General features: G+C 37.9%; 2 protein-coding genes across 4 annotated transcripts in view; both read left to right on the top strand.

Annotated features, from left to right (window-relative positions):
• BAG4 (BAG cochaperone 4) overlaps positions 1–15,208 on the top strand; it is a 30,792-nt gene extending 15,584 nt beyond the window's left edge. The window contains exons 2-5 of one of the 3 annotated variants that reach the window (XM_045055568.1): positions 1,574–1,678; positions 12,262–12,516; positions 13,212–13,466; positions 14,194–15,208. In XM_045055568.1, the coding sequence (XP_044911503.1) occupies positions 1,574–1,678; positions 12,262–12,516; positions 13,212–13,466; positions 14,194–14,679 (1,101 nt within the window). In that variant the 3' untranslated portion in view covers positions 14,680–15,208. The remainder of the gene's footprint in view (positions 1–1,573; positions 1,679–12,261; positions 12,517–13,211; positions 13,467–14,193) is intronic. The other 2 variants (XM_045055569.1, XM_019828561.3) reach the window with 2 other exon arrangements.
• Positions 15,209–15,351: 143 nt separating this feature from the next.
• The window catches only part of DDHD2 (DDHD domain containing 2), a 43,436-nt gene continuing 34,866 nt past the window's right edge, over positions 15,352–23,921 (top strand). Inside the window, exon 1 of the mRNA XM_045055564.1 lies at positions 15,352–17,022. Coding sequence (XP_044911499.1) covers positions 16,908–17,022 — 115 coding nt within the window. The 5' untranslated portion in view covers positions 15,352–16,907. The remainder of the gene's footprint in view (positions 17,023–23,921) is intronic.

Raw genomic sequence — 23,921 nt, 5'->3', positions numbered from 1 at the left:
CAAACTCAGTGATTACAACTGCCAGTGAATTTCTTTGTGAAACAATTTGAAGATCTTGTTTAAGCTTAAAACTAAAACTATAAAGTTCAAAGGGAAATAACTTCTAGGAACAAGTGTATACATTAAATAGACTAAAATTTTTTTGAGTTGATCTAGTCTCTTAGAGTTTATTGGCTTATTGCAGATCATTAACTCTGAGTTGTAGTGCACAGCTGTAGAGATTAATGTCATAGCTAGATTTTCTTCTTGGAGTGGTAGTTGTTCTGTATCAATTCCTGATGCTGGAGTTAGTTGTAGACTGCCAGCAGAAGGTGTAGCCATATCAGAAAGCAAAGAAATATGAAAAAACTAGTATGGCAGGCAAACGAGTATTGAAGTTGTATGTGTTTGAAGTAAAGTTTAGTGGTAATATTTTCAAGCTTCAAAGTTGTTGAGATAGGCAAATATTACTCTTTAAAAACAATTTTTTTATGTTTATTTTTGAAGGCGAGAGAGCATGAATGGGGGAGGGGCAGAGAGCGAGGAAGACACAGAATCTGAAGTGAGCTCCAGGCTCTGAGCTGTCAGCACAGAGCCTGACTGCTGTGCTTGAACTCACAAACTGTGAGATCGTGACCTGAGCTGAAGTCAGATGCTTACTGACTGAGCCATTCAGGTGCCCCTGGGCAAATACTATTCTTAACAGTGGCAAAGAACTATATTCTTGTTGTGCTAATTAAATTGGTAGTGATAGGATTGGTGATTGGAGAGGGACAAAGGAATCTAGGTATCTGGTTTTGATAATCATCTTAAAATAGTAGATTTCCTTTATATGTCATTTGGTATCATAATGCATAAGAATAGACCTAGATAGTCAATAATTGCTTTTTCTAGGGCATGTGACTTACAATATAATATTCAAGCATCAATTTAATAATGAGTGATTTTATAGTAAAGTTCTCTTTATTTTTTATTGATTTTTTTATTTTTTAAATATAGTTTATTGTCAAATTGGCTAACATACAGTGTGCTCTTGGTTTTGGGGATAGATTCCCGTGATTCATCGCTTACATACAATACCCAGTGCTCGTCCCAACAAGTGCCCTCCTCAATGCTCATCACCCATTTTCCCCTGTCCCTCACCCCTCCAGCAACCCTCAGTTTGTTCTCTGTATTTAAGAGTCTTTTACGGTTTGCCTCTCTCCCTCTCTGTTTGTAACTAATAGAGTTGTTGTTGTTGTTGTTGTTGTTGTTTTTTGATTATTCATTTTGGGAGAGAGAGAGAGTCCATGTGCAACTGGGGAGGAGTAGGGAGAGAGAATCCCAAGCAGATTCTATGCTGTCAGCATGGAGCCCTACACAGCATGGAGTCCCATGCAGGGCTTGAACTCATGAACTGTGAGAACCCTGAGATCATGACCTGAGCTGAAACCAAGAGTTGAATGTTGAACCAACTGAGCCATGCAGGTGCCCCATTTTATAGTAGGGTTCTATTGCCTTTTTTTTTTTTTTTTTGATAATTATACTTGCCTCTATCAACTTTTCAATATGATGTAAGAATATTATTAAAGGTGACTTTTTTTTCCCTCCTTAGGACCAGCCACCATATCCTAGCTACAATTCTAACTATTGGAATTCTGCACGACCTAGGGCTCCATACCCAAGTACATATCCTGTAAGACCGGAAATGCAAGGCCAGGTATGGTCTAAAATTGCCAGACTTTCTGAGTTTTTTCTTAATATACTGATTTTCAAAACATGTGAGATTTCATAATAATGATGTGTGGGTTTTTGTTATTTAATGGACTCTGTCTTCATGTTTTTGTCTCAGAGATAAAGAAATATCTAGGCAAATATTACCCTTAGCAAAAGTAGTTTGAAGCGTAATAGATTATTTCTTAGGACCTGGAAACAATAAACATAAAATGTACTTATTTTTCTAAGTTTGACTTTTTTTTTGAAATATAATTGACATGTAATACCATATTAGTTTCAGGTATATAATGTAATGATTTGATATTTGTGTCTATTGTGAAATGATCACTACAATTAAATCTAGTTAACATCTATCACCACATATAGTTACAAATTTTTTCTTCTGATGAGAACTTTAAAAAATTTTTTTAATGTTTATTTATTTTTGAGACAGAGACAGAGTGCAAGCAGGGGAGGGGCAGAGAGAGAGGGAGGCACAGGATCTGAAGCAGGCTCCAGGCTCCGAGCTGTCAGCCCAGAGCTGCATGTGGAGCTTGAACTCATGAACTGCGGGAGATCATGACCTGAGATGAAATCGTCACATGCTTAACTGACTGAGCCCCCCAAGCCCCCCGAGAACTTTTTTTTTAATGTTTTTTTTTTTTTTTTGAGACAGAGAAAAACAGAATGTAAGCAGGGGAGAGGCAGAGACAGAGGGGGACACAGAATCCCAAAGCAGCTCTAGGCTCTGAGCTGTCAGCACAGAGCCAGACGCAGGGCTCAAATCCACAAACCGTGACCTGAGCGAAGTCAGAAGCTTAACTGACTGAGCTACCCAGGTGCCCCCTGATGAAAACTTTTAAGATTTATTCTGTTGACAGCTTTCAAATATGCAATACAGTATTAACTATAGTCGCCATGCTGTATCTTACTTACTCATGACTTGCTTATTTTATAGCTGGAAGTTGGAAGTTTGTACCTTTTGACGCCCTTCAGTCATTTGCATCCCTGGCCCCACCTCTAGCAACCATGTCTGTTATCTGAATTTAGGAATTTTTATTTTTTATTAAAAAAAATTTTTTTATCTTTATTTATTCTTGAGAGAGAGACAGGGTGTGAGCAGGGGAGGAGCATAGAGAGAGGGAGACACAGAATCTGAAGCAGGCTCCAGGCTGTGAGCTGTCAGCACAGAGTCCCACGCGGGGCTCGAACTCATGAACCACAAGATCATGACCTGAGCTGAAGTTGGACACTCAACCAACTGAGCCACCCAGGCGCCCCGAATTTTTTTTTTAAGATTGCATATGTAAATGTGATCATACAGTGTTTGTCTTTCTCTGTCTGACTTATTTCCATCTGTGTTGTCACAGATGGCAACATTTCCTCCTTTTTTATGGCTGGGTAATAGTAAATTGTTTTTGTATACACCACATTTTCTTTATTCATCCATCAGTAGACACTTAGGTTGCTTCCATGTCTTGGCTATTGTAAGTAATACTGCAATGAACATGGGGATTCAGATATCTTTTTGAGTTAGTTTTTTTGTTTCCTTTGGATATATTGCAAATAGGGGCATTACTGGGTCACTCTATTTTTAATTTTTCAAGGAATCTCCAAGCTGTTTTCTTTCCATAGTGGCTATACCAATTCACATTCCCAACCAACAGTGCACAAGGGTTCCCTTTTCTCCATATCCTCACCAGCACTTATTATTGTCTTGAGAATAGCCATTTTAACAGGTGTGAGGTGATATCTCATTGTGGTTTTGATTTGTATATCCGTGGTGATTAGTGATGTTGAGCACCTTTCATGTACCTGTATGTCTTCTTTGGGAAAGTATTCAGGTTGTCTGCCTATATTCTAATTGGATTGTTTGTTTTTTTGCTATTGAGTTTTATGAGTTCATATATATATATGTATATATGTATATATATATATATATGTATATATGTATATGTTAGTTATTAACTCCTTATCAAATACATGATTTGAAAATATTTTCTTCCATTTAGTAGGTTGCCTTTTCATTCTGTTGGTGGTTTCCTTTGCCATGGAGAAGCTTTTTAGTTTGATGTAGTCCCACTTGTTTACCTTTATTTTTGTTGCCTTTGCTTTTGATGTCAAAAAAACTGACCTCTTAGGACAAATATTTAATTTTAAATATTTCAAGTAACTGAAAAATACAGAAAATATGTACATCTTTTTTTAATGTTGATTTATTTTTGAGAGCGAGAGAGAGAGCAAGGGAGGGAAAGAGAGAGGGAGACAAAGGATCTGAAGCAAGGTCTGCACCAATGCAGGGCTCAAACTCAGGAACTGTGAGATCATGACCTGAGCCGAAGTTGGATGCTTAGCTGACTGAGCCATCCAGGTGCCCCCGTACATCTTTTTATCCAGCACCTAGCTTTGTCAAATTTTTTTAATTAAAAAATTTTTACTGTTTATTTATTTATTTATTAAATGTTTATTTTTGAGAGAGAGAGAGAGAGAGAGTCAGAGTGTGAGCCAGGGAAGGTCAGAGAGAGAGGGAGACACAGAATCTGAAGCAGGCTACAGGCTCTGAGCTTTCCGCACAGAGCCCATTGCTGGGCTCAAACTCATGAACCGTGAGATAATGACCTGAGTGGAAGTCGGATGTGTAACTGACTGAGCCATCCAGGTGCCCCAAGCTTTGTCAATAATTAAGTTTGCCACATTTGTTTCAGATTTTTAAAGGGGGGTAAAATAAACCCAGTTGAAGTCACATATAACACTTCTTTCTATTTCCTGAAGTTATATTTTGATCTCATATGTGTTTTTGTGCTTGTACTACTTGTATACACATTTATATAATATTATTTAACTTGTTTTTAAACTTGATATCAGTGGTTTCATACTAGCATTCTCCTGCAGCTTGCTTTTTTACTCAACATTGCTTTCCATTTTTCTATTGGATACATTTGAGGAAAGAACTTTCCTGGAGTATGGAATTGTTGGGGTTTGGTATACATGCTAATTAAATATAGCCAAATTACTTTTCACCATGGTTGTATCATTGTGGAAATGAGGAAATGTTTAAAAAGTTAGTCACCCATAATCTGCCAACCCTAATAAAGCAATAATTGTCACATTTTTTTTTCTATTGAGGTACCATCTTTGCATATGCAAGTACTTTTTTTAAAAATAAGACTGTAGTATATACAAATTTAAAGCAGTTGCATTTTAGTAGCTTTCAAAGGATCTGAATTTAGATCCAGGTCAGAATTCTCTGTAAACTGATATTCTCTGCAGAATTAAATTTTCAGATCACCATAAAACATTAATATAATTCTTCTGATAGATTTCAAATAGTCAAATAATATGTTCAATTCTGTTCTGACTTACTGGTGATATGGAGGCTGAAATAATGAAAATAAGTTTCTTTGTGGGGCTGAATAATTAATTCATTAAAAGAATCATGTTCCTGGGGTGGCTGGGTGGCTCAGTCGGTTAAGCGTCCGACTTCGGCTGGGGTCGTGATCTCGCTGTTTGTGAGTTCCAGCCCCGCATCGGGTCTGTGCTGACAGCTCAGAGCCTGGAGCCTGCTTTGGATTCTGTGTCTCCCTCTCTCGCTGCTCCTCCCCCACTCATCCTCTGTCTCTCTCTCTCTCTCTCTCTCTCTCTCTCTCTCTCTCTCTCCCTCTCTCCTTCAAAAATAAATAAAAAACATTTAAAATAAAATTAAAAAAAGAATCATGTTCCCTTTTTTTCTTATCAATTTGGTTATATAATCCTTTAAGATTGATTTTGAGCCAGAAGAATTCATTGAAGTTAGAGCAAGATTTGCTTATTTTACTTAAAGAAAATCTAAAAGCAATTGATTTTTCATAATGATTATGTGTAAATCAACTTTAGGATAAGGTTGTAGGAGATCATGGAACACAAAATAAAGAAAAAACCATGTTACTACTTAATTTTTTTTCAACGTTTTTTATTTATTTTTGGGACAGAGAGAGACAGAGCATGAACGGGGGAGGGGCAGAGAGAGAGGGAGACACAGAATCGGAAACAGGCTCCAGGCTCCGAGCCATCAGCCCAGAGCCCAACGCGGGGCTCGAACCCACGGACCGTGAGATCGTGACCTGGCTGAAGTCGGACGCTTAACCGACTGCGCCACCCAGGCGCCCCTTAATTTTTTTTTTTTAATGTTTATTCATTTTTGAGAGACAGAGACAGAGCATGAGCAGGGGAAGGGTAGAGAGAGAGGGAGACACAGAATCCAAAGCAGGCTCCAGGCTCTGAGCTGTCGGCACAGAGCCAGATGCAGGGCCTGAACTCATGAACTGCAAGATCATGACCTAAGCTCAAGTCGGACACTCAACCGACGGAGCCACCCAGGCGCCCCAAAACCATGTTACCACTTATCACAGACTTGTATTTTACTTCTGTCATCTGCATTCCTGTGACTGAAATTGAGAGGCACACATTGTTATTGCTTAATGTGATATGCTTATGGTTTGGCCATATATCATAAAATTCACCCTTTAAATGTACAATTCAGTTGTTTTTAGTCTACTCACAAGATTGTGCGACCGTCATCACTATCTATTCTAGAATATTTTTATCAGCCCAGTTAGAAACTGTGTACCTATCACCCCATTCTTCTCTCCCCCTAGCACCTGGCAACTTTTAGTATACTTGTTATCTCTATGGATTTGCCTATTCTGGACATGTCATTAAACTGAATCATATAACATATATTCTTAAATGTTTATTAATTTGAGAGACAGAGGGACCGTAAGTAGGGGAAGGGCAGAGAGAGAGAGGGAGAGAGAGAATCTCAAGTAGGCTCTGTGCTGTGAGCATGGAGCCCAACATGGGGCTTGATCCCACGAACTGTGAGATCATGACCTGAGCTGAAATCAAGAGTCAGATGCTCAACAGACTGAGCCACCCAGGCACCCCAGGAATCGTATCACATTTGATATCTTGTGACTGGCTTTTTTCTTTTAGCATAATGTTCATCCATGTTGTGACAATGTATTGATACTTTGTTCCTGTCTGTGGCCAAGTACTATCCATTCTATGGATATACCACATTTATTTTATCCATTTATCAGTTGATAGAAATTTGAGTCTTTTTCACTTTTTGGCTGTTATGAATAATGCTGTTATAAACATTGTTTGCTAATTTTTATGTGGACGTATGTCTTTTCTGTTGGTTATATATGTAGGAGTGGAGCTACTGGGTCATGCGGTAGGTAGTTCTGCTGTGTTTAACACTTTGAGGAACTGGCAAAGTTCTAACAAAAAATACTGAAGTCCTTTGATAGGGTTCTGAATTGAGAAACCATGATACAGAAAGACACTGGTCAGAAATTTCATTGAATTTGAAGGATAACTAGGTTGTAAACTACAGCCTATTAAAAACTGGTCAGGAGCTCCTGTGAGACAAAAATTGGAAAAGTTCTATAAATAGAGGAAGCAACCTGTGGATGATCATAGATTTGTTAGTTCCAAAAATGAGTATTAGAGAAATTCAAGTTGATGTCGACTGCTGAAGATTATGACTCTTGGAGCACTTTTGTGGTGAAACTTTCCATGTTTTTCAAGAGAAGCACAGTAGGAGGAACTGTGTTGCTGAAAGGTAATCTGTTTTTGCTTGGATTAGGTCTGGTTGCTGTAGAATGGAAAGGGAATCCACCGAACAGTGTATCGCTGTCTGTGTGAGAGACTTGACCACTTTTCTCCTCTTTGGATTCTACATCTATACAACAGTCCATCAACTGTGAAATTGACTGTTGGAAGAAGTATTCATATGGGTGATTTTTAGCTTGCAAGGAGACGCCAGGTGATGTGATGTTAGTTTGACTTTTGAATGCTAGGTAATATCTATATTTACATCTAGAACAAGAGTAGCAACTGGGATTTCTGAGTTTCCAGTCTCTTGATTGCTTCTGGAAGCCAGAATGAGACTTTTACAGAAATTTAATAACTGTCAAAGATTTTACTTAATTCTTATAGTTTCTCTTTCAGATTTTATCTGTTGCTGTATCAGCTGACAGTTTTCAAATTGTAACTTCTTTTCCTTAGACACAAGTTTCCCTTCAGTAAAATAGTCTACTTGGACACTGATGAAGTTGCTCTGGTCCTGGCAGCCTGCTGGATTCTAGACACACTTGGGATTTCACGACATTTGTAATAGCATAAAATTTTTTTTTTTGCTACAAAAGTAATACAACTTTATTACTAAATATTTGGGAAATAAAGAAAAGGAGGAAAATACTAATTTTGCCATCCTAAAAGATCTATATTTTGGTAAATTTGTTTTTGCATTTTTCCTATTATGTTTACACAGCTTTAAACTTATTGTATATAAACTTTTTTGTATGGCTTTTCATTTATCATATGTACTCTGCATGTTATAGGGTAAAATAAGAGGTGAAGTTTTTTTTTTTTTAACATTAAGGAAATTTTCAAACATAATCAAAAGCAATGACAGTAGCCCACTAATCTCCTATGTACTCATTTAGTTTCAGTAAATATCAGTGCACAGACTTCTTGTTTCATCTGTATCCTTGAGTTATTTTGAAGTAAATTCTGGACACCATATTATTTTACTTGTAAATACTTAAGTATATATCTTTAAAATGTAAAGAAGATTTAAAAACATAACAATGTCATTTTTAAAACTTAAAAAAACTAAAAATAATTCTTTAATATCATTAAATGTCTGGTCAGTCTAACAGTGAATTTTAAGACAATAAAATTCCCTCAATGAATAGCCTGTAATGTACTTAATCATTCCATTATTACAGGAAATTTAGGTTGTTTACAGTTTTGTGTGATTATAAATAATGCTGTGTTGAACAAATTCATGCCTATAACTTTTTCTGTAGTTGAATCTGCTCCTTAGGAAGAATTTCTAGAAGTTGAATAATAGTACAAAAAGCCACATGATGTTTTATCAAGTTTCTAACAGCATACATTGTATTAAGGATTCTATTTTTAGGCACATCTAGGTGGAAGATCTTAACAGCCCTCCAGTGGCTTTAACAAGGGGTGGTTCAGTCATCCCTCTGGTTAGGGAATGCCTTGCTGGATCTTCCAAGCACCTGTCCTTGCATGGAATTTTTTGGCCATGTGGTGATAATACCCTGTCTTTTATCCTCTTGCCATAAAAATATGGCTAAGATTTTATTTTCTACAGAATTATGATTGTCCTGCCACTTTGATCCATCTCATTTTAAAAAAGAATTATTTTGAGAGACAGAGAGCCGCAAGCACAAGCTGGGGAGGGACAGAGAGAGAGGCAGGGAGAGAGAGAGAATCCCAAGTATGCTATGCACTGTCAGCACAGATGTGGGGCTTGAACTCATAAACTGTGAGATAATGACCTGAGCCAAAATCGAGTTGGGTGCTTAACTGACTGAATGACCCAGATGTCCCGATCCATCTCATTTTTTGATGTGTTAGACTAGAAATCAAATTTGACTATTATTTTTTCGGTTATTAGCAGCTGTCTTTTTAAAATTTTTTTTTTTAATGTTTTCCTTATTTTTGAGACCGAGAGAGACAGAGCATGAGCAGGGGACAGGCAGAGAGAGAAGGAGACACAGAATCTGAAGCAGGTTCCAGGCTCTGAGCTGTCAGCACAGAGCCCAATGCGGGGCTCAAACTCACAAATGGCGAGATCATGACCTGAGCCAAAGTCAGACGCTTAACCGACAGCCACCCAGGCGCCCCAGCTGTCTTTTTTTTTTTTTTTAACTGAGGTGTAATTAACATGTAACATTGTATTCGTTCTAGATGTACAACATAATGATTCAATATTTGCATACATTGCATAATGATCACCACAGTAAGTCTGGTTAACATCATAGGATTCTTTGCTTGTTTTTCTACCCGAAGTGGAAAAGATTATGTAGTCTTAGACAATTACTGGAAAACTTGATTCTGTGTTTTTAGCATTTAAGAAAGATGAAGCAGAAGTTAATTGAAACATTAAGATAGTCATTTAAATGTAAAGTTTGGCTGTAATTCATTTGGATATCTAACCTAGGATTCTGGGTGCCAATAGTAGTGTGGATGGGTGATTTAAAACTATAATGAACAGGGCGCCTGACTGGCTCAGTCAGCAGTGCATGAGACTCTTGATCTTGAGGTTCTGAGTTTGAGCCCCACATTGGGTGTAGAGATTACTTAAAAATAAAATCTTAAAAAAAAAATGACAGCAACACATGAGGAATTTGCCTCTGTAGTCTTTTTTTTAAACATTTTATTTTATTTTTTATAATTTATTTATTGTTTAATTTACATCCAAGTTAGTACCATGTGGTGCAACAATGATTTCAGGAGTAGATTCCTTAATGCCCCTTACCCATTTAGACCATCTCCCCCCCCCCCCCCAACCCCTCCGGAAGCCATCTGTTTGTTCTCTATATTTCAGAGTCTTTTATGTTTTGTCCCCCTCCCTGTTTTTGTATTATTTTGCTTCCCTTCCCTTATGTTCATCTGTTTTGTATCTTAAATTCCTCACATGAGTGAAGTCATATACTTGTCTTTCTCTGAGTTATTTCACTTAGCATAATAGCCTCCAGTTCCACCCGTGTAGTTGCAAATGGCAAGATTTCATTCTTTTTGATTGCTGAGTATACTCCATTGTGTGTGTGTGTGTGTGTGTGTGCGCACACACACACACCCCACATCTTCTTTATCCATTCATCCATCGATGGACATTTGGGCACTTTTCATACTTTGGCTATTGTTGATAGTGCTGCTATAAACATTGGGGTGCTTGTACCCCTTCAAAACAGTATACCTGTATCCCTTGGATAAATACCTAGTAGTGTAATTGCTGGGTCATAGGGTAGTTCTATTTTTAATATTTTGAGGAACCTCCATACTGTTTTCCAGAGTGGCTGCACCAGCTTGCATTCCCACCATCAGTGCAAAAGAGATCCTCTTTCTCCGCATCCTCGCCAACATCTGTTGTTGCCTGAGTTGTTAACGTTAGCCATTCTGACAGGTGTGAGGTGGTATCTCATTATGGTTTTGCTTTGTATCTCTAATGATGAGTGATGTTGAGCATTTTTTCATGTGTCGGTTGGCCATCTGGATGTCTCCTTTGAGAAGTGTCTATTCATGTCTTTTGCTCATTTCTTCACTGGATTATTTTTTGGGTGTTGAGTTTGATAAATTCTTTATAGATTGTGGATACTAACCCTTTATCTGATACGTCATTTGCAAATATCTTCTCCCATTCTGTCGGCTGCCTTTTAGTTTTGCTGATTGTTTCCTTCACTGTGCAGAAGCTTTTCTTTTTTGGGGAGGTCCCAATAGTTCATTGCAGCCTGTTGTTATTTACTTGGGAAGCAGAGTGGGATAGTACAAAGAACGTAGGCTTTTCATGGGCTTTGTACTTTTCAGATCTGGGTTCATTTCTTGATATTGCCATAATAGTAATAACAACAATGATATAAATAATTACTATCTATTGAGCATACCGAGTGCCAGACCCTGTGCTAAGCATTTATATATATATCAGCTCATTTAATTTTCACAGTAGTCCTACCAGGTAAGTTTATGATTTCCATTTTTCTGGTAGAGAAAAGCTCAGAGAGATAAAACACAAAGCCCATGGCAGAGCTTGGTCTCTCTAGTCTTCTCTTCTTTTTTTTTAATGTTTATTTTTATTTTTTTTAATGTTTATTTATTTTGGAGACAGCAAGAGACAGTGCAAGTGGAGGAGGGGCAGAGAGCAACAGAGACACAGAATCTGAAGCAGGCTCCAGGCTCTGAGCTGTCAGCAGAGAGCCTGATGTGGGGCTTGAACTCACGAACCACGAGATCATGACCTGAGCCAAAGTTGGACGCTTAACTGACTGAGCCACCCAGGCGCCCTGCTTTAATGTTTATTTTTAAAAGAGAGACAGACACAGACATACAGACATAGCATGAGTGGGGGAGAGTCAGAGAGAGAGGGAGAAACAGAATCTGAAGCAGGCTCCAGGCTCCAAGCTGTCAGCAGAGAGCCTGATGTGGGGCTTGAACCCACAAACTGTGAGATCATGACCTGAGCTGAAGTCGGATGCTTAGCCGACTAAGCCACCCAGGTGCTCCTCTAGTCTTCTCTTTTAGTTGTACCCTGGTTATTTTTTTCTGTGACTAGCCATCATCTTAGGTCTCCCAGGACCCCTCTCTAGGTGGCAGGCACAGGTTCTCCACTGTCAGTTGTAATTGTTGGGTATACTTACAAAAGTGTTTGGGAAGCACAGCCCTGAGGCCTTCACTTCCTCATTCATCACAATATACCCTGTCATTGCTACAACACAAACTCTACAGTGATAATCTGAGTTTAATATATGGTATATGGCCATAATACATGAGAGAAAGAATGCTTCACAGATTGCTTAGGCAGTTCATATTTTCATTAGTTACTGACCTTTGTCCCTTCCCAAACTTTTCAAAGTTGGGTATTAGGTCAGAGCACTTCAGTTCTTCTACTCAGTCACTTTTTTTTCTTCCTTTCTTTCTTTCTTTCTTTCTTTCTTTCTTTCTTTCTTTCTTTCTTTCTTTCTTTCTTTCTTTCTTTCTTTCTTTCTTTCTTTTTTTTTTTTTTTTAAACAGACTTTGAATTCTTACACAAATGGAGCATATGGTCCACCATACCCTCCTGGCCCTGGGGCGAATACTGCATCCTACTCTGGGGCTTATTACACACCTGGATATACTCAGACCAGTTACTCCCCAGAGGTTCCAAGCACTTACCGTTCACCTGGCAACAGCCCAGCCCCAGTCTCTCGTTGGCTGTATCCTCAGCAGGACTGCCAGACTGAAGCACCCTCTCTTCGGGGGCAGGTTCCAGGATATCCTGCTTCACAGGTGAGCAGTTATCTGTTGGGTTTTTATTTGTTTAATATTCTATGAGTGATACCATGTTTGTTTCTCTGTCCCTTCAAGGGGAGTTCTGATACATCTTAATTTGTTATGCCTTATAGCATATGGGTCCACTTATTTCTCGTATCTTGGGACAGATTTATGCTATAATTTAGCCATTGAATTTTAAGCCTTCTTCCTTCTGAGTTTGATTGTCTCTAAATCTGCCCCTGGTATCTTCAGAATGAAGTTTTTTTTTTTTTTTTAATTTTTTTTTTTCCAACGTTTATTTATTTTTCGGACAGAGAGAGACAGAGCATGAACGGGGGAGGGGCAGAGAGAGAGGGAGACACAGAATCGGAAACAGGCTCCAGGCTCTGAGCCATCAGCCCAGAGCCTGACGCGGGGCTCAAACTCACGGACCGCGAGATCGTGACCTGGCTGAAGTCGGATGCTTAACCGACTGCGCCACCCAGGCGCCCCAGAATGAAGATTTTTTTGGGCGTGAAGAAATGACTGCAACTGATTAGAGATGCTACCACTTAGCCTGGTAGCCTCCAAAGTACATCTGTTAAGGAGAGAGGAAGCATCTCAATCTGTTGATACTAGAGTTATTTTCATTACTTCGTTCAGGTTTTTTTGTTTTTGTTTTTGTTTTTGTTTTTAGCAGTGACCAGCATATTTCCTTCCTTTCAATCTAGAACCCTGGAATGACACTGCCCCATTATCCTTATGGGGATGGTAATCGTAGTGTTCCACAACCAGGACCAACTGTACGACAACAGGAGGACTCATGGGCTTCTCCTGGTGCTTATGGAATGGGAACCCGTTACCCCTGGCCTTCAGCTGCGCCCTCAGCACCACCTGGGAATCTCTACATGAGTGAGAGTACTTCATCATGGCCCAGCAGCAGCTCTCCTCAGTCCCCTCACTCACCACCACCCCAGCAGCCCAAGGTAAGAGGCCTTCTAAACATTGTTCTTTTCATGTTTGGGTAATTGAAAAGGCACAACATGAAACTTTCCTGCGTTGGTGTGTATTAAATGGGGACTAATTGCAAAAAGTTGGTGATTACTACCTATAGCTTTAGCCCAGTTTCTTCCTCTTTTTTTTAATACACTTTATTTTTTAGAGCAGTTATAGGTTCGCATCTTTTTTGTAAAAGACAGAAAAACGCTCATTTACTGTTTGTTGTAATGCTATCTGAATGTTAAACAAAATCAAAGATTGCATTTTATTACCTCAGTCAGTACACAGAAGACGATATCAATGTGAAATTGTATAAACCACAGACATAAACATCATCTGTCTGTGGCTACATTCCTTTTTAAGGTCTGTCTTAGGTTTTAACTCTTCAGAGGAAGACTATCTAATTCCTATTTATTAAGTCACTGGGTGGATTGTGAGGTGGAAAGGAGTGATTGTGAGGTGTTCATGAGGATGAACACTTCAGGGTAGATTCATTATACTCAGGAATTCTCTGCCTTTTACTTGACAGAGCACTCCTTTTGTCTTTTTAGGGTTGTGTTTTCCTCAAATTGTTAAGGAGGGATGCCTAGTTTTTTTAGTGGGGACTCTTTTCATGTACTTCACGGTCTGGTGAAAGATGTTGGCTAACCACTCTGATGTTGATGGATTGACATTAAAACAGCTCTTTTCCCCTCTTTGCTCTCCCACTCCAAGGACTCCTCCTACACCTACAGCCAATCAGATCAAGGCATGAATCGGCACAACTTTCCTTGCAATGTCCATCAGTACGAGTCCTCGGGAACAATGAACAATGATAATTCAGATCTTTTGGATTCCCAAGTCCAGTACAGTGCTGAGCCTCAGCTTTATGGTAATGCCACCAATGAACACCCCAGCAATCAAGATCAAAGTGATAATCTTCCTGAAGAGTGTCTATCTTCAGATGAAGGTACTCCCCCAAGTATTAAAAAAATCATACATGTGCTGGAGAAGGTCCAATATCTTGAGCAAGAAGTAGAAGAATTCGTAGGAAAAAAGACAGACAAAGCATACTGGCTTCTGGAAGAAATGCTAACTAAGGAACTTTTGGAACTGGATTCAGTTGAGACTGGGGGCCAGGACTCTGTCCGGCAGGCCAGGAAAGAGGCTGTTTGTAAAATCCAGGCCATACTGGAAAAATTGGAAAAAAAAGGATTATGAAGGACTTAGAACAAACGGGAAGCCTGTTACTAACTTGACCAAAGAACTCTTGATTTTGGTTAATTAACCCTCTTTTTGAAATGCTTGTTGGTGACAAGAAGCAATACATTCCAACTTTCCTTTGATTAAAACTTGAAAAACTGGTAAAGGACTTGAAAGAACATTTTAGTTATGAGTTGTTTTCAGTTTTCAGACCAATGAATGTAATAGGAAACTGTGGAGTTACCATTATTGCCAAGTAGACTCACTCCTTAAGAAATTTGTGGATATCTACAAGCTGCTTCTTATCAGCAGGAGGGAAACATGCTTTATGTAACAGGCTTATCAAAAACCTACCAGATGAGACTGGATATAATCTGAGGCAAACAGGCTCTGTTTTTTTAAACATCTGGATTACTTGTCACATTTTTGTACATTGTGACTGCTTTCAACATACACTTCATGTGTAAATTACAGCTTGGACTTTAGCCTTCTTGGACCTCTGTTTTGTTTTGTTATTTGCAGTTCATAAATATAGTATTATTCTCTACTTCTTGGTACGTTTTGTAGTAATATGTTTAATATAATTATTCAAGAGACTATATTGGTAGCCCGATAGTATGGCAATTCTGAATGAATTTCTATCTTTGCACCACTTGAACATATTGCAATGTGTATTGAGTTCCTGAGGTATCTTGTCTCCTTTTTTGTATAGATCTTTAGGGTAGAGTTTTACCACTCCTACTTTTCATGTTAATAGTGGAAGGCGAATTGGGAGATGGCAGGGGCATAGGAATGAGATGTTTGTGGCCATTTTCTTTTTTGCTTTTTTATTATACTTGGATAAAGATCCACCTTAAAATTTCCTTAATCCCCTCCCGCCCCCCCCCCCCCCATCGTCTTTTCACTACTGCTGCTTCCATGTAGAGCATTTTGATAGGTAGGGATGAAAAATTAAATGCCACAGTGAATAGAAATAACTGCAAAAGTAATAAATGTGACCATCTGGAAATGTGCTTCTCCATCTAAAATACTAGGTTCACCATCAAGATCCCTATGGGCAGATTTCACCTCAGTTGATAGTCAAAAACAGTAAGGATAAAAAAGGATTCATGCTCAGGGAATGAATCAGCCATAGCTAGAGTGGGAAATTTTCTTTTAAAGGCATATTTGATGTTTACCTTTATGTCCTTAGAGTAAATTGTTTTATAAAAAAGATGTTTATTACCATTAGTAACAGTCATTTCAGAGACAGAGTTAAGAAAGTGATATTGAAAGGGTCTTAGCTGGGCTTGCTTGGGTAGCTTCATGCTATGGTATGGAAGAGACTTAGGTAAATGACTTACTTTTCCTATCAGAAGTGAGTTCTAGTATACAGTATCTGTTATTGGAAAAACAGCTGTTTCTTAAGATATCCAAGTGATAACTTTTTTCTAGACTATCAGGCCTATTAGTGCTAATAAATCTATCCGCCATCTCCTCTCCTTTTAAACAACGCCAAACAAACGTATGATGAGAAGAAATGGAGTAAAGATATTGGCTGGGTCTGATGGATGGGATGAATGATTTTATGAAATAATATGGTGGCAGTTTTATTCTAGGATTTTTATTTTTGGCCTAAGGTAAGAATGTTAAAAAAGGTTTTCTATGAAAATTAGAAAATTGTACTTGATACTAAAAATTTAGAAGGGGGAGAACCTTAAAGCCAATTTAAAGGAAACCAGTGAGACAGTGACATTCAGGAGAGAATACTATTAACTATTTAAGTGAGGGCCCAAGATACCAATTTCCACAAAGTTTTGATTTTTATACACACACATACATTATGCACATATGTATGTGTGTATGTTTTTTTTAACAGATTTTTTTAAAATTTTGAGATAATTTTAGACCTCCTGAAGAGTTGTAAAATGAGTAGTTTATGTGCATCTTCATTGAACTTTCCCTTATGTTAACATCTTATACAACTATAGAACATTTGTCAAATTAAGAAATTAGCCTTGATACAATACTGTTAACAAAAGTAGAGAGTTTAAAAAGTAGAGATTTTCTTGGTCTTTTCAGTGATGTCCTTTTACAGTTCCAAGATCCAGTGCAGGATCCCACCTTGCACTTAGTTGTCATGTCTACATAGTGTCTTCCAATCTGTGACAGTGTATCATGACATCTGATGTCATAATGTATTTCTGGTGTTGTTAACCTTAATCACTGAGGTGGTGTCTGCTAGGATTCTCTACTGTAAAATTACTATGTTTTTCTTTGTAATGACTATTTGCTGGAGCTACTTTGAGACTATGCAAATGTCCTGTTTCTGCTTAAACTATTGCCCACTCATTTTCGCACCCATTGCCAGATCTTGCTTGTGTAAGTTACTACTGTGGTGTTCTAATGGTGACTTTCTATTTCTCTCATTTCTTCTACATTTATTAATTGGGATTCTTATGTAAGGAAGGGTTATCACATTCGGATTTATATTTTTAATTATAGTAAGATATTCAAGATAAGTACAAATTTAGAACTTAAAGATGTAAACCGTGTTAAAATGATTCCAAATACCAATATCAAAGAAAGGAAAGCTAAATTGGTAACCTGTTTGAGAAAATATAATGAACTTAAGAAGGAAAATAGTATTTATGATTTGTGGGTTTGGTTCAGTATTTGACTCAGTATCGAGTCCAGACTAAATTCAAAATTGTCTTGGAATTTCACATCTGGACTTTCTAGAAGTCTCTAAATTTATATTACTTTGGGGGTAGTTTTTGTCAAAAGCTTGAATAAAGTTACCAAGACCTGGCATGTTAAACACAGCTATGTCTTCTTTATAATAAGCCACTAATGTTTCAAATGTAAATGCCAATATAAATATTTAGACAGATATGCCCTAATGAAGTATCTGGTATGGTGGTTTATGCTTGTTTCTACTTTGTTGGTGTGGAATTCTTCTAAATGCTTTAAAAAATAGGGTTTTAAAAACAGTTCTGTAGTGGTTACTATAATTCTATTAATGATAGGAAGATTTTTTAAAAAGTTGAAGAATATAGATTAAATTGGCATTTACAAAAGGTTTTTGTTTTTTTGTTTTGTTTTTTAGTTTAATTTATTTATTTTGAGAGAGAGAGAAAGCATGGGTGGGGAAGGGGCAGAGAGAGGCAAGAGAGAGAATCCCAAACAGGCTCCGGAGTATCAGTGTGGAGCCCAATGTGGGGCTCAAACCCAAAAACCATGAGCTCATGACCTGAGCTGCAGTTGGACGCTTAACCGATTGAACCACCCAGGCATTTTTTGGGAGATGGGTAGTTGATGACTGGAATTTTTTCTTTTTCATCTTTTTTTTTTTTCGTTTTTAAAAAGTTGAGTTTTAAAGACTCAAATAATTCTATGGAGGTTATAGGGTTAAAGAGTCAATTCTGTGACAGGGACCATGCTCCTGCTCCCAGTCCTGTGTTTTCTTTTACAAAAGCAACAACTTTTTTTTAAATTATTTTTTTTTTTAAGTTACATCCAAGTTAGTTAACATGTAGTGTAATAATGATTTCAGGAATAGGATTTAGTGATTCATAACTTACGTATAACACCCAGTACTCATTCCAGCAAGTTTCCTCCTTAATGCCCCTTGCCTGTTTAGCTCATCCCCCTACCCCAAACCCCTCCAGTAACCCTCAGTGTGTTCTCAGTATTTAAGTGTTTCTTATGGTTTGTCTCTCTTCCTGTTTTTATATTATTTTTGCTTCCCTTCCTTTATGTTCATCTGTTTTGTATCTTAAATTCCACATATGAGTGAAGTCATATATTTGTCTTTCTCTAATTTTACTTAGCATGATACACTCTAGTTCCATCCACATTGTTGCAAATGGCAAGATTTCATTCTTTTTAATTGCCAAGTAATATTCCATTGTAGATATATACACCTCACCTTCTTTAAAAAAAATTTTTTTTAATGTTAATGTATTTGAGAGAGAGAGAGAGAGAGAGAGAGAGAGAGAGAGCAAGCAGGGGAGGAGCAGAGAGAGGGAGACACAGAATCTGAAGCAGGCTCCAGGCAAGCTGTCAGCACAGAGCCCGACGCAGGGCTTGAACTCAAGAACTGTGAGATCATGACCTGAGCTGAAGTCGGACACTCAACCCACTGAGCCACCCAGGTGCCCCTATATACCACATCTTCTTTATCTGTTCATCAGTCAATGGACATTTGGACTCTTTTCATACTTTGGCTGTTGTCGATAATGCTGCTATGTAAACATTGGGGTGCATGTGCCCCTTTGGAACAGCACTCCTATATCCTTGGGTAAATACCTGGTAGTGCAATTGTTGGGTTGTAGGGTAGTTCTTCTTTTAATTTTTGGAAGAACTTCCATACTGTTTTCCAGAGTGGCTGCACCAGTTTACATTCCCACCAGCAGTGCAAAAAGGTTCCTCTTTCTCCACATCCTTGCCAACATCTGTTGTTGCCTGAGTTGTTAATTTTAGCCATCTGACAGGTGGTATCTCTGTGGTTTTTACTTGTATTTCCCTGATGATGAGTGATATTGACCATTTCTTCATGTCTGTTAGCCATCCAGATGTCTTCTTTGGAAAAGTGTCTGTTCATGTCTTTTACCCATTTCTTCACTGGGTTATTATTTTTTTTGGGGGGGTGTTGAGTTTGATGAGTTCTTCATAGATTTTGGATATTAACCCTTTATCTGATATCTCATTTGCAAATATCTTCTCCCATTCTGTCTGTTGCCTTGTAGTTTTGCTGTCTGTTTGCTTTGCAGAAGGTTTTTATCTTGATGAAGTCCCAATAGTTCATTTTTGCTTTTGTTTCCCTTGTCTCCAAAGACATGTCAAGTAAGAAGTTGCTGCAGCCAAGGGCGAAGAGGTTGTTGCCCACAAGCAACGACTTTTAACTGAGGTTTTAAAAAATTATCCCTGTATTTTTTGTTCTATTGTTTAGTTCCTATATCATTTATTTTTGCTCTCATCTTTATTATTTCCTTCCTTTTGCTGGTTTTGGGTTTTGTGTTTGGTCTTTTTCTCACTCCTTTAGGTGTTATCTCCATATTTTAAATTTTTGTTTATATTTTAAAAGATTTTGTTTTCTTTAAGTAATCTCTACACCCAACATGGGGCTTGAATTTACAACCCTGAGATCAAGAGTAGCATGCTGTACTGACTAAGCCAGCCACATGCCTCTCCATGTTTTGTAATGACATAATTGTATTGCTTCTTTTGATTTATCAATTGTAGGTCATTTCTACTGATTTTCTATTACAGAGGGTGGAGGGTTAGGTTTAACTCTCTGCCCCTACAATACACACATCTCAGTCCTCATCCCCCCCGTACTCAAAATCCACCCCCCAATCTATGCGATGATTTTGTTGTACATTATTATGACCATGTAAATGCTAACCAGAGCTCAGTAATGTTGTAAACTGTGAATACATTTCCTTTTCTGAACAACTTCTTTTCCCTGCAATTAATCCTTTATCTTATTTATTGAGTTTGCTCATGTACTTATAACTAATTTGACCTCAAACCCTTCATCATTTATGTAAATCTTTTAAGATGTTCAGCCATATATTTTGTCAATTTCAAATTCCTGAAGAAGTCTACCCTGGAGCCTTCTGACTGTAGAACTGGTATGTTCCTAGTGCATATTGTCATTCTGGGATCTTCTACTTATCCTGGGGATTCTTTTGGCTTCTCCTGGTTTCCTTTTTTCTGTAATTTATGTCTTTCTCTTAATTTATTCCCCCATTTTTGTAGAGCATGTTCTCCAGTAGCTTCCTGCAAAAGGGTGCATGAGAAATAGTTTTTTTAACATCTTGCATATTTGAGAATGTGTTTTCATGACCCTTTGTATAAAATCCTTCTCTCTGGAAGCTTGTAGGATATTTTTGTCTCCTCTCTTATGAAATTTCCTAACAATATAGCTTTGGTGTGGGTCTGTTTTTTGTGCATTTTACTGGGCACCTTTCATTCTGGAAACTTATATCCTAAGCCCTATGACATTGTCTTGACTTTGTTAATTTTGGCCCTCCATCACCCTCATCTCTGTTAACTCTTTCTAGAATTCCTGTTTCTGTCTAGACCTCTTAGGCTGGTTCTTTGATTCATTTTGCTTTCTTTTTTATTTTTTGCCTTTTTTGCAGTATTTTGTGGGAGATTTACTTACCTTTATCTTCTAAATCTTCATTTGGAGTTTTACATTTTGACTATATTTTTAAATTTTAAGAATCTTTTTGTTCTCTGTGTTCCCTTATGGAATTCTGCTTTTGTCTGTGGTTGTAAGCACCTTATCTTGGAGGATTATTAATGATAATTTCTTGATGTTTTCTTTTTACTGAATAATGAATTTCCTCCAAAATGCATTTTCCTTTCTTTTTTGATCTTCAACTTTATCATGTTAGAGATATTTTCTTACATGTCTGGTGGTTCTTGGATTCTAGTGTTATACTGGAGACCCAAAATTACTTCTAGAAAGTGCTTCATGACCATTCTGTTTTGTTTTGTTTTTTTCATAATCTTTGTTAGAGGGGGATAGCTCTTTTTATTTTTAAAGTTTATTTATTTATTTTGAGACAGAACGCAAGCAGGGGAAGGGCAGAGAGAGGGAGAGAGAGAATCCCAAGCAAGCTCTGCACTGTTAGTAAGGAGCCTGATGCGGGACTTGAATTCATGAACCGTGAGATCATCGCCTGAGCAGAAATCAAGAGTTGGATGCTTAACTGACTGAGCCAGCTAGGTGCCCCAGGGGATAGCTCTTTTAAATCTGAAAATGGGAAGGATAGATTATCTGATCATTTTCATTCCTGTGTGTAAACAGGAGGGTTTATACTCCATGTGGCTTTTCTTACCAGGAGTAGTGGGCACATTTGTTGTCAGGAAATGTGAGGTGCAGGAGGTCCCAGCTGCTGAAAGTGAGGATTTAGGGGTTTCTGGGTTCTAGAGCACATTTTGTGTCAGCCAATCCTTAAATCTCCTTTTCTTTTACAATATGTACTCTGTCTTCATAAGCTAATGCTGAGTAGTATTGTCTGACAAATTATAGGACTCCTAGTTACATTTGGATTTCAGATGAATAACCTCATTTTTTTGAAGTTTTTTTTTTTTTAATGTTTATTTACTTTTGAGAGAGAGTGAGTAGGGGAGGGGTAGAGAGGGAGGGAGACAGATAATTCCAAGCGGGCTCCACACTGTCAGTGCAGAACCGATGTGGGGCTCAAACTCATGAATCATGAGCTCATGATCTGAGCTGAAATCAAGGTTAACCAACTGAGTCACTCAGATGCCCCAACAAATCATTTTTTAAAATAAATATATTCCAAATATTGTATGGGATATACCAATACTAAAAATGATTGTTTCCCTGAAATTCAAATTTACTGGGGGTATTATGTTTTCAAATTAAAGTTCTTATGTTAAGATAATTGTAGATTCACATGCAGTTTTAAGAAATAATGCACAGCTTTCATGTACCCTTTACCCAGTTTCCCCCAATGGTAATATTTTTGCAAAACTTACTGCAGTGTCACAACCAGTATATTGACACTGATACAGTCAAAATACAGAATAATTCCACCATCACAATTATTTTTACTATTGACCTTTCATAGCCACACCTACTTCTCTTTTCCCACCATTCTAAACCCGTGGCAATCACCAATCTGTTCTCCATTTCTGAATTGTGCCATTTCAAGAATGTTATATAAGTAGAATTGTACAGTATTGTAACCATTAGAGATTGGCTTTTTTTTTTCACTCAGCATAATTCTTTTGAGATTCATTCAAGTTCTCTATCAATAGTTCTTTTTTATTGCTAAGTAGTGGTCTATGATACGGATGTGCCACTATTTGTTTACTCACCTGTTGAGGACATCTTAGTTTCCAGTTTGGGGCTATTATGAATAAATCTGCTATGTACATTCATGTACAGGCTTTTGTGTGGACATCGTTCTCATTTCTTTGGGAAAAATGCCCAGGAATGCAGCTCTGGGTCATAGAGTGGTTGCATGCTTAATTTTGTAGGCTGTTACCAAACTTTTCTAGGACAGCTGCACCATTTTGCATTCCCACCAGCAGGTATGAATTTCTCTGCATCCCTACCAGTATTTGATGATGTCACTATTTTTTATTTAAGGTGTTCTAACAGATGCATAGTGATACCTCATTGTGGTTTAATCATTTTGCATTTCTTTGATGGTTAATGATGTTGAACAACTTTTCATGTGCTTATTTGCCATCTGTGTATTTTCTTCTGTGAAATGTCTGTTCTTTTGCCCATTTCTGGGGGACTTATTCTAATAAACTTATTTTAGAATAGTTTAGATTCACAGAAAACTTACAATGCTACAGAGTTCCTATATACTCCACACTCTATTACCACTTTAGTGTTATACATTTGACACAGTTAGTGGACCAATAATGATACATTTTTATTAACTAAAATGCATACTGTCTTCAGATTTCCTTAGTTTTTACCTGACATCCTTTTCCTCTTCCAGGATCCCATTCATGAAGAATACCACATTACATTTACTCATCATATAGTAAGAGCCTCTTGGCTGTGACAGTTTCTCAGATCTTCCTTGTTTTTTTTGTTTTTTTGTTTTTTTGTTTTTTTTTTTAATTTTTTTTTTTCAACGTTTATTTATTTTTGGGACAGAGAGAGACAGAGCATGAACGGGGGAGGGGCAGAGAGAGAGGGAGACACAGAATCGGAAACAGGCTCCAGGCTCTGAGCCATCAGCCCAGAGCCCGATGCGGGGCTCAAACTCACGGACTGCGAGATCGTGACCTGGCTGAAGTCGGACGCTTAACCGACTGCGCCACCCAGGCGCCCCAGATCTTCCTTGTTTTTGATGACTGTGACAGTCCTGAGGAGTACTGGTCAGATTTTGTAGACTGCCCCTCAACTGGGATTTGTCTGATGTTTTTCTCATATACAGTGGGGCTGTGGGTTTTTGAGAGGAAGACCACAGAAATGGTAAGTGCCCATCTCATCATGTATCAAATGCATATATACTATCAACATAACTTATACTGTTGATGTTAACCTTAATCACCTGGCTGAGGTAATGTTTGTTGGGTTTCTCCACATAAAATTACTTCCCCCCCCCCCCCTTTTTCATACTACACTCTTTGGAAGGAAGTCACTACATGACTTAAGAAATAGGGAGTTATCCTCCACCTTCTTGAGTGTGTTTATCTATGTAAATTATTTGGAATTTCCCTGCAAGGGAAATTTATTCTCCCATTTATTTGTCTGTGTAACCATTTTT

The sequence above is a fragment of the Felis catus genome, chromosome B1, assembly GCF_018350175.1.
Source record: "Felis catus isolate Fca126 chromosome B1, F.catus_Fca126_mat1.0, whole genome shotgun sequence".
Lineage (NCBI taxonomy): Eukaryota > Metazoa > Chordata > Mammalia > Carnivora > Felidae > Felis > Felis catus.
Note: the sequence above shows the minus strand (reverse complement) of the source record. Positions and strands in the feature narration are given on the sequence as shown.